The sequence below is a fragment of the Colossoma macropomum genome, unplaced genomic scaffold (genome assembly GCF_904425465.1).
Source record: "Colossoma macropomum unplaced genomic scaffold, Colossoma_macropomum, whole genome shotgun sequence".
Lineage (NCBI taxonomy): Eukaryota > Metazoa > Chordata > Actinopteri > Characiformes > Serrasalmidae > Colossoma > Colossoma macropomum.
In genome coordinates this window covers 28,842,415-28,854,089 of record NW_023494786.1, presented here as the reverse complement: position 1 = coordinate 28,854,089, position 11,675 = coordinate 28,842,415, and the positions used below count along the sequence as shown (strand labels likewise).

General features: G+C 40.6%; 1 protein-coding gene across 1 annotated transcript in view; it reads right to left on the bottom strand.

Annotated features, from left to right (window-relative positions):
• Positions 1–1,605: 1,605 nt before the first annotated feature.
• Positions 1,606–11,675, bottom strand: part of nphs1 (NPHS1 adhesion molecule, nephrin) — a 170,866-nt gene continuing 160,796 nt past the window's right edge. Inside the window, exons 26-30 of the mRNA XM_036565266.1 lie at positions 10,205–10,250; positions 7,404–7,533; positions 5,081–5,159; positions 3,264–3,421; positions 1,606–3,066 (exon numbers count right to left, since the gene is read on the bottom strand). Coding sequence (XP_036421159.1) covers positions 2,950–3,066; positions 3,264–3,421; positions 5,081–5,159; positions 7,404–7,533; positions 10,205–10,250 — 530 coding nt within the window. The 3' untranslated portion in view covers positions 1,606–2,949. The remainder of the gene's footprint in view (positions 3,067–3,263; positions 3,422–5,080; positions 5,160–7,403; positions 7,534–10,204; positions 10,251–11,675) is intronic.

The window sequence follows — 11,675 nt, the reverse complement described above, 5'->3', positions numbered from 1 at the left end:
TGAAAGGATGATTACCTTGCAGAATCAGGTGATTGGAACAAAACAATGGGAATGAACAAGGCAGAACAGTGAAGGTAAACATTCTAGAACACTACACATGTGTGACACCATTCTAGAACTGTATGAATGAGTGGAAAACATTCTAGAACAAAATGAATGGGGAAAATGTTCCAAAACTGAGTGAAGGGGAAGAGAACATTCAGACAACAATTTAAATAGAGGACAGATCGCTATAGTACAATGTGAATGAGATGCACAAAATTCTAGAACAGTACGAATAGGAGAAAACATTCTAGAAAAGTGTCAATGGCAGACAACATTCTAGAAGAATACAGATGGGAGACAATGTTCTACAACAGTATGAATAGGAGACAACACTCTAGAACAATATGAATAGAAGACAACATTCTAGAACAATATGATGGGGAGACAACATTCTAGAACAATATGATGGGGGAAACAACATTCTAGAACAGTATGAATAGGAGACAACATTCTAGAACAATATGAATGGGAGATGACATTCTAGAACAGCATGAATGGGAGACAAGATTCTAGAAAAGTGGTAATGGGAGATAATATTTTAGGACAATATGAATGGAATGAAAGACAGCACTGTGACGGTGTGAATGAAGAGAGAGCTTTCTAGAACACTGTGAATGGAGAACAGATCATTCTAGAACAATGTGAATGAGGTGGAGAACATTCTAGAACAGAGTTAATGAGAGAGAGAAAACATTATGAAGAGGAGTAAATGGGAGGATAACATTCGAAAAATAATGTGAATAGCAGACAGATTAATCTAGGACAATATGAATGATGTGCACAACATTCTGGAACAGTATGAGTGGGAGACAGCATTCTAGAACAGTGTGAATAAAGGGAGAATGTTCTAGAACAGTGTGAATGGGGGCAGATCATTCTAGTTCAGTGTGAACGAGGTGGAGAACATTCTAGAACAGAGTTAATGAGAGAGAGAATATTATGGAACACAGTGACTGAGGAAAACATTGTAGAGCAGTGCTAATGGGGGTGGAAACACTGTATAATAGTGTGAATGGGAAGTTCATAGAACAGCGACTGGGAGACAACATTACAGAACAATGCAAATGGGAGGAGAACCATCTGGAATCGTTTACAAAATGTCATGTGGCACACCGTTCTGTGGTTTTGCTCGTTTCTTTTGGGCTAAGTGTTCCCCAATTAAGTCTAGTACTGTGTATCTTTAATTTTATATATCTATACATGCATCTCTCTACCTATCTATCTTTCTATTTGTTTGTTTGTTTGTTTGTTTGTTCCAAATTCTTTGGAATAATAAAAAAATGAAAATAAGCCAAAAGTATGGAAATTTACTTTTAATTTAACATCATTAACCAATATGACCACACCTCTTTATATGTACAAAAACCTTTCAAAAATGTGAATATTGTATATTTTTCTATTTTCAATGGCAAAAATCCCATCAGCAGCACATGCCAGTTGCTGGTTTACGGCTGGTGCTTGGCAGTGCAGGGCTGCTGGCAGATACCTGCAAACTGATGATCCAGACACAGGTAAGCCGCCAGCTGCTGTACTTATTGGTCTGCCAACTTTATGCCTTGTTGGCTAGACATACATCTAAAACACTGACATCTGTTTGTAGCCATACGTTACTCTGTGTGTACTTTAAACCAGCCTCAAGCACTGGACACAGACAATTTTCCAAATTGTTTTCAATCATGCATCACCCTCGAGAGATGTTTAATCCTCCTTCAGAACATTGCGCAATCATTTTGTCATGGACACCTAAAAAGAGTCTGTGTGAAAAGAGCCAATAATGTCTGCATTGTTTACTTCTAAGAACCATATGCTTTTGCTGAGGGGTCCTTACCTTCGACACAGTTCTTACATCAGAGCTTTTCCTCCCAGGTCACGGATGCCAAGCGTCCTCAGACAACAATAAGACTGCAGACCGTACCCACGCAAGGGATAATCACAGGCAAAAATAGTTTGTTGAGCTAACTGGGAAACAATTTCCAAACCACTGAGGCCCAAAACAACAACAGCAACAATGTAAAAGAAGAAAAAAAAAGAATAATAATCACCCACACAAACTGTTGTTTGTCAACACATGGAGGCGTGAAACCAAGTACGCATGGAGCCCCCTTGTGTAGACCTTTGGGAGTACGTCCAGGCTTAGACTTGGGGAACAGTTTGTTCAACAGTTTACAAAACAGTGTCAAAATTAGAATTGATTTTTGGAAATAAGATATTGGCAATAAAATAAAATGACAATATGAAGTGTTATCATTAAAATGTCATAATACTATGATTAGAACTTATTATACATCAATGATAACAGAATTTTGCATTATTTTACACATTTGATTTAAGACTACCTACAAAGGGACCTTATAACACATGCATAAGCTTTGAGTAACATATTTATAAGTCGATACATGACATTTATAAATGATTGATGCCAGTAATCACAAGATGAAATCAGGTGTTTTATGAAGTAAATGCATTGCATTGCTATACAAGTGTATGCACCACATATCAGTTTAATTAATTTTAACTGAACTTAATCATATTTTTCCATATGCATACACAATGTTGTTTACTTCAGAAAACACATTATATTTTCTTGTGATCACTAGCATACTAGCGTAAGCTATTTTGTTTTTTAAAATTTTATTTAATACTTATGAAAGTCCCTAAATAAAATGCTACAGCCTGTTGCCATGTACACAATAATAATTACTTCTATCATCAAAATCTTTGACAATCTTGCCATATATGTTATTCTGTTATCAACCAGCATTTAAAGTTTGAAAACTGTCAAAACCATAAATTTAAGATGAATGCAAAATTACTTAAAAAATAACATACAGTGAATCAAGCATTCCACACCAACTGGATCAGCTACAGACGATTCAATGAAGTATCTAGCATTCTTGCTGACTCTTAAACCAGCTCCCCCCTCAGTTCAAATGGCAAATCTGAATCCTTTTTGCGTCTGTAAGCCAAAGAATTGTAAACTGCACTCGTTGGGTCCAAATCGGCTGCACCTCGCCGTCCAGCCTGTTGGAGAGACGGTCAAAAGTAATATGATTAGAGAATATCCCAAAAAAGATAACCATACTAATACTGAAGCATAGCTTGTATGGAACTACGCGCATGCTAATGAAATCAGTTTCAGTCACTGTTAGTGTTGTAAGGATAGTTGCATGGTTGACTGATTGACAATGAAATGATGAAGAACTCTGAGTCAAGCTCACTTCTTGGTAAGCAGGAAGTGGTGTCCTGGCTTGTCGGTCAACACCAAATCCCTGGACAGTGACAGGAGGTACAGTGGGTGCTAGTAGGTCTTCATACGGCCTCCAGTCTCGGACCTCCTCATACTCATGGCTGAGAGGGTTCAAACCAGGTCTGCTACCTGTATGGAAGGAATGATCACAGGCTAAACTTTAACCCTCAGAGGTTGTTGTTGTAGCCAGTGATAATAAAATCATAATTTTATATGATTTATTAATCACTTATAACAAATAATTCTGTTGAAAGTATAAATACTAAACCTTCAGTCTATCCACATTTTTGTTTGTGGAACAGGTGGTACTTTATTTACGATATGAAAAACATTCTCCCTACTCTCCTTGAATGTTCTCCCTATCCACACTGTTCTAGAACGTTCTCCCCATTCACACTCTTCTAGCACATTGTCCCCATTCACACTGTTCTGGCATGTTCTCTCCATGTCCACTCTTCTGGCATGTTCTCTCCTTTTACACTGTTCTAGAATATTCTCCTCATTTACACAGTTCTAGAAAGTCCTTTCCATCCACACTCTTCTAGAATATTCTCCCCTTCATAGTGTTCTTGAATCTTCCCCCCTTTTTACAGTGTTCTAGAATGTTCTCCCCATTCACACTGTTCTGCCATGATCTCCCCATTCACATTGTTCTTACATGCTGTCCCCGTCACAGTGTTCTAGAATGTCCCCTCAATTCATGCTCTTCTAGAATGTTCTCCCTTTTCCAGTGTTCTTGAATGTTCTCCCCTTTCACCGTGTTCTAGAATGTTCTTCCCATTCATGTGTTTAAACATGTTCCCCCATTCATACTCTTCTAGAATGTTCTCTCCATGAACGCTGTTCCTACATGCTCTCCCCATCACAGTGTTCTAGAATGTTCTCCCCATTCATACTCTTCTAGAATGTTCTCTTCACTCATACTCTTCTAGCACGTTGTGCCCATTCTTACTGTTCTAGTATGTTCTCCGCATTCACACTTGTCTAGCATGTTCTACCCTTCCACACTCTTCTACAATGTTCTCTCCATTCACACTTGTCTAGCATGTTCTCCATGTTCATATTCTTCTAGAATTTTCTCTTTATTCACACGCTTCTAGCATGTTGTCCCCATTCTTACTGTTCTAGTATGTTCTCCCCATTCACACTCATCTAGAATGTTCTACCCTTCCACACTCTTCTACAACTGTTCTCTCCATTCACACTGTTCTGGCATGTTTTCCCAATTGACACTCTTCTAGAATGTTCTTTCCATTCACACTCTTCTAGAATGTTCTCCCCATTCACACTGTTCTAGCCTGTTCTCCCTGTTGACACTACTCTTGAATGTTCTTCCTGTTCTCTCTTCTCACATGTTCTCCCTGTTCATACTGTTTTTGAATGTCCTCTCTGTTCACACTATTCTCACATCTTCTCCCTCTTTACACTGCACTATGGTAGAATGTTCTCCCCACTGACACTGGTTCTAGGTAAATTCTCCCATTCACATGATTACAGAATGTTTTCCATTCACACACCTGGTTTATCGCTTTGATTTCTAAACGCTCTAAAACAACTGGCATCATTAGTATTATTGGTAATATTAGTAATAACTCCAGACTTCTAAGGGTTAATGCTTACATCATCTTTTCTGAGCTGCAGAAAGGATTATAGGCAAATGTGGGCTGTGAGCAAATAACGACAAATTCATAAATATTTTCTCGTCTTTACCGCGCTGACGTTAGGAGAAATAAATCTTTCAGAAATGCGTTCCCTGCCTGCAGTGCGCTTGTCTGTGTGATTTCTCACCCTGTTCCTCAGGAGCCTCCGGATGGGGGTATAAAGCAGGGCTGTAGGCCTCAGTGGGGTAGTAGTAGTGATAGCTCTCCTGGTGGAACAGTTGGAAAACAAAAGCAAAATCCTATGAGGCTTGATTTAGCAAACAATGTGGTGCGGTTCTAGAATTATCTCCCCATTTACGCTCTTCTAGGATGTTCATTTGCACTATTCAAATGGCATACCCTATTCACACCGTTCTAGAATGTTCTCCCTATTCACACTGTTCTATACCGTCTTCCCTCATTCAATGTTTTAAAACTCTTCTAGAAGACTCTTCCTCATTCACACAATTGTACAACCCCAATTCCAAAAAAAGTTGGGACTCTGTGTAAAATGTAAATAAATGTAAATAAAAACAGAATTCAATGATTTGCAAATCTTATAGAGCCATGTTTTATTCACATAGAACACATATCAGATGTTGAAAGTGAGACATTTTACCATTTCATGAAAAACATTAACTCATTTAGAATTTGATGGCAGCAATGCATCTCAAAAAAGTTGGGACAGAGCCGTGTCTACGATTGTGTAGCATCCCCTCTTCTTTTAACAACAGTCTGTAAATGTCTGGGAAGTGAGGAGACCAATTGCTGGAGTTTTGGAGAGGAATGTTGTCCCATTCTTGTCTGATGTAGGATTCAAGCTGCTCAACAGTCCTGGTCTTCTCTACCGGATTTTTCATTTCATGCTGCACCAAATGTTTTCTACTGGTGTAAGTCTGGACTGCAGGCAGCCAGTCCGGCACCCAGTCTCTTCTTCTGTGAAGCCATGCTGTTATGATGGATGCAGTATGTGGTTTAGCATTGTCTTGCTGAAATATGGGGGGAAGTCCCTGAAAGAGACGTTGTCTGGATGGGAGTATATGTTGTTCTAAAACCTCTATATAGTGTTCAGCATTGATAGTGCCTTTCCAGATGTGTAAGCTGCCCGTGCCATAGGCACTAATGCAACCCCATACCATCAGAGATGCAGGCTTTTGAACTGTCGCTGATAACAAGCTGGATGGTCCCTCTCCTCTTGAGTCCGCAGGACACAGCGACCATGGTTTCCAAAAAGAATTTCAAATTTTGATTCATCTGACCACAGAACAGTTTTCCATTTTGCCTCAGTCCATTTTAAATGAGCTTTGGCCCAGAGAAGACAGCGGCGTTTCTGTATTGTGTTGACACATGGCTTCTTCTTTGCATGATACAGCTTTAACTTACATTTGTGGATTGCACGGTGAACTGTGTTCACAGACAATGATTTCTAGAAGTGTTCCTGAGCCCATGCAGTGATTTCCAGTACAGAATCATGCCTGTTTTCAATGCAGGGCCCGAAGATTACGAGCATCCAATATTGACTGTCAGCCTTGTCCATTGTGTACAGAGATTTCTCCAGATTATCTGAATCTTTTGATGATATTACGTACTGTAGATGGAGGGATATCCAAAGTCTTTGCAATTTTACGTTGAGGAACATTTTTCTGAAATTGTTCCACAATTTTTAGATGCAGTTTTTCGCAGATTGGTGAACCTCTGTCCATCTTTGCTCTAAAATGCTCTTTTTTTATATTCAGTCATGTAAATTAGTTGCAAATTGCTCCTCCAGTTGTTTTTTATTAGTACTGCTTACTTTTCCAGCCTATTGTTGCCCCTGACCCAACATTTTTGAATGTGTTACTGCCATTAAGTTCTAAATGAGTACAAAGAGTCTTATAACTTATACCATATATAGTTTAGAACCAAAACTGAATCTGGGCTGCAGAAAAGAAGCAATGATTCTTACCATAGTTCTAAAGGGTTCTCACCATTTATATCTTTTTGAGCCATATAACTTACCCAGTACTTGTAGGTGTTTCAGATTTACTGTCCAGCTTAATACTGTGATATTACAGTGAATTTTAATGTATGTTTGTATTTATCACCTCATTACTCCAAATAATTATGAGATATTTTACTATGTCCTCAGTTTTACAGCTAGAACCCGTTAGTCATTTCAGTGTAATTTAGTTAGACCGTCTTTTAGATTAGGCTGAATAATTACACAGAGCTTTACAGAATGCACCTCACACTTACTCAGTTCATTATCTAAAACCTGTTGGGCATTTCAATGTAATTTAGTTAAACTGTCTTGGAATTTGCTATCATGTTACCCAAAACAACTGTAGTTCTTTGGAGTTTGTACCTCATAGTTACCTGGTTAATACCTAGACTTTGAAAGAAAGCTTTACTGGGATTAAGGGGCTAATCTTCTCTTTTCTTTCTGTTTTTCTGTCTCTTCCACTCTCCGCCCCTCTGCTCTGCTCTCTTACCCCTCCGTAGCTCTCGTATACGCCGCTGCTGCTGTCGGGTTCGGAGCTGGTGTCGATGAGCAGGGTGCGCTGGGCAGAAGCGTTGATCCTCTCTCTGCTTGCATAACGGCTGGAGCTACTCACAGATGACCTGTGCACACAGAGCCAAAAAGATCAACGTGTTTTTCAGAGTAATGTGCAACAATGACTGCCTAAAATTAGAGGCTTTTCAGAATGACTTTTAGCCTGTGATCACTTCTGACCTGCCATGACACGGTTTTCAGCTTTCGGAATCAGCTAAAACATTTAAACAAAGTTCAAATAAAGTGCAAACATGTTTAAGCAAGTATGTTCTAAGCGAATGTTTCTCAACCTCGTCTTTCTGATTGTCCACGTTTTATTACGTCTGAGCTCAGCCATTACAGCATGTTTGGGGCAAGAATCAAATGTACGCAACGTAAAATACTGTAATTATTATTTATAATATTTTTTTATCTAAGTTATTGGCCAAAGCATCCATTTTGATTTATTAAAATTATAATGACTTTCTTAATATTGTACAGCTTCCTGAGATATATACTATAATCATATATGGCATTCTTCATTCTCTAACATTTGGACAGAATAATTATATCATTGTACACAAATAAAGTACAAACATTCATACGTAATTCTGTGGCATCCGCTATATGCTCTGTGTTTCAAGAGGAGTTCAAGGGGCATAGCTTGCAAAGCTGTGTCTGCACGTGCCTCCCATCCCTTAAAAGGACATTTGTTGTTGTTGTTAATGTTGTTGTTCGTTAGTTTAAGATGTGTTTGTGTGCACCCCACAATTGCTCAGTTAACCCACTCAGGTTGATGTCATGTGCGACATCAAAGGACATCGTACAAAAAAAGAAAACATGTCATGGCAACGCTGCATGATATAGACTTCTTTCATTTTCTCCCAGTAGGCTGGCATTTTGCAGTTTCAATGGGGGCTCTATTGCAATTGTATCTCTTTCAGAAGCTTTTTAATCCAGCCTTGAACTGCACTGTCTTTTTGGAGAGTTTGTAAAATAAATCCATATTGACAAATACAACACAGAATGTCTTCTGTGATTGTTTATCCAAATCTCCACTTTGAAGAGTTATTGTTGTTGTTGGCAGAGGTGTTAGCCATCCACTAATGCCTTGGATCAAGCCTGTTGACAAACCAGAGGCTGTGCATCTGACTTGTTGACCAATTGATGGCCGTGTTCCTGACTCATTAACCTATCGAAGGCTGTGTTTCTGACTTGTTGACCAATTGGAGGCTGTGTTCCTGACTCATTGACCCATTAGAGGCTGTGTTCCTGACTTTGTTGACCAATCGCAGGCCGTGGTCCTGACTCATCGACTGAATCAGAGGCTGTGTTCCAGCCTCATTGACTCATAGAGGCTGTGTTCCTGACTCATTAACCAATCGGAGGCTGTATTCCTGACTTGTTTACCAGTTAGAGGCTGTGTTCCTGACTTGTCAACCAATTTGAGGCTGTATTCCTGCCTGGTCGACCAAGCAGAGGCTGTGTTCCTGACCCGTCGACCAATCGGAGGCTGCTTTCCTCACTCGTTGACCAATAGGAGGCTGTGTTCCTGACTCATCGACCAATAGGAGGCTGTGTTCCTGATGCATCGACCAATCAGAGGCTGTGTTCATGACTCATCAACCAATCGAAGGCTGTGTTCCCGACTTGTTGACCACTCAGAGGCTGCGTTCCTGACTCGTTGACCAATCAGAGGCTATGTTCCTGACTCATCAACCAATTGGAGGCTATGTTCCTGACATGTTGACCAATCGCAGGCCATGTTCCTGACTCGTTGACCAATCAGAGGCTGTGTTCCTGACTCATTGACCAATCGGAGGCTATGTTCCTGACCCGTTGACCAATCGCAGGCCGTGTTCTTGACTCGTCAACCAATCGGAGGCTGTGTTACTGGCTTGTCGACCAATCGGAGGCTGTGTTCCTGACTCATCGACCAATAGGAGGCTGTGTTCCTGATGCATCAACCAATCAGAGGCTGTGTTCCTGACTCATCGACCAATAGGAGGCTGTGTTCATGATGCATCAACCAATCAGAGGCTGTGTTCCTGACTTGTCGACCAATCAGAGGCTGTGTTCCTGACTTGTCAAACAATCAGAGGCTGTGTTCCTGACTGTCGACCAATCGGAGGCTGTTTTTCTGACGTGTCACTGGAACAGTGCTACTTTTCTAGGCAAAATAAACGTTTGTCTCTAGCATGCAGCATTCACAAAATATTTTTTTCTTTTATCTACAACATCCTTTGATGTCGCATATGATATCGTCAACCTGAGAGAGTTAATATCTAGAAGCTGTTTGGCATTTCAGTATAACTTAATTAAATGCGTTGGAATTCAACATCATGTTAACCAAAATAATTATCTAGTACTTTGCAGTTTGTATGTACCTGTTTTATAACACATGGCAGACTGTAAAAGAAAGTGTTACCAATATTTCTTAGCTGATCAACTGTGTTTGGGGTAAATATTTGATTGTGTAACTGAAGTAACACTTTAAGAGCACTGAGTACCTGCTACAGGTGTTCTAGGTTAGAAATAAGGCGTGGGCCTGGAGAACCGGGTAGAGAAACACAGTTCTAAGCCAAATGAACAGACTGCGTCTGGTTTAAAGCTGTTGTCTGTCTGTACTGAAGGCCGCCGCTGTTGCTGCGTCTCTGCTGTCTGTTTTCAGTGTTCAGATGGCTTTAAGTGGGGATTTAGCGAGAGCTGCTGTATCTGCAGCGCCGCACTGACTCAGAGCGTGAGATTAACGTGACTCACCCCTCGCTCTCGCTCTTCTTTCCCTCCAAAGCGCCGCCTGCCCCCTCTGGAGGAGGAAGAGAGAGCCGGGTGAGGACGGGGAGATTAAGTGACAGGGACGTCTGCCGTTATTACACACAGCGCACAAACAGGTCAGAGGAAGGAGGGAAGCAGTGAAGCAGTCAGGCAGAGGAGAGAGAGTGATATGGAAAACGAGTGCGGTGTAGGTGTGTGTGGAGCTCGTGTTCGTTTCCATTATCAATTACTCATTCCTGCAAATCACATTACGTCAGATCGGCCTCAGCAAATCTGAGAAAAAGGACACTTAGTCAAACAGAAGAAGTGTGGAGGGAGGGAGGGAGAGAGAGGAGGGGGAATGACAAGGTGATGACAGTTTGAGGGTAGGGGAGAAAAGCAGTCAGAAAAAGACTGAAGAGAAGACAGAGAAAAAGACAGAAGGATACAGAGTGAGAGACCAAGCAGAGTGAGATAGATGGAGAGAGAGAGAGAGAGAGAGGGAGGGAGAGAGAAGGAGAGCATGTCAGAGAGAGAGAAAAAAGTAAAAAAGGAAAAGAAGAGAGAGTGAAAGAAAGATAGGGAATGTGAAAGAGAGAGAAAGACACAGAGAAAGGGAGAGAGAGACAGAAAGGGAGAAAGGGGTTAAAGACAACGTCAGTACAGGTTGAGGAAAGGGGGAGCAAGAGAGTCTGAAAAAGAGAACCAGAGAGAGAGATAGGAGTGGGAAAGTAACAGAAAGGATGAGAGAAAGTGAAAGAAAGTGAGTAAAAAAGAGAAAGAGCGAGGGAAAGAGAGAAATTAAGAGGCAGAGAGAGAGATAGATAGACAAAAAGAGAACAAAAAAGGAAAGGAAAATGGAGAGAGAAAGAAAAACAGAGTGAGAGAGTAAATGTGTGGGAAGAGAAAGACAGAGACAGACAGACAGAGCAGAGAGAGAGAGAGACATAAACATGAGTGAAAGGGAAGAGAGAAAAAGCATGAGAGAAAAATAAGGAGAAAAATGGCGGGGATGACAAGGTGATGTCAGTTTGAAGAAAGGGGAAACAAGAGAGTCAGAAAACGATGTGGAAGAGAGAGAGAGAGACACATAAGGAAAGAAACAGGGTGAGAAAAAGACCAAACAGAGTGAGGCAGAGAAAGAGAGATAGAGAGAGACAAACAAAAAGAGGAGAGAGTGAAATAGAAAGAGAGAGATAAAACGGATGAGAGGCTGAGAGGGAAAGAGAGAGAGATAGACAGGGAAATAGAGTGAGAGAAGAAAGATATGAAGAGACACAAAGGAGAAAATAGACAGAGAAAACAAAGAGAGAGGGAGAAAGAAAGAAAGGGAGAGAGAGGGAGAGAGAGGGGAATGGGAAAGAAAACGAAAGTGTGTGAAAGAGAGAAAATTAGTAAAAAGAGAAAGACAGAAAAAGTGAGAGTTAGTCAGAGATACACGGGTAGAAAGAGAGAACAAGAAAGGGGGGGTGAAAAT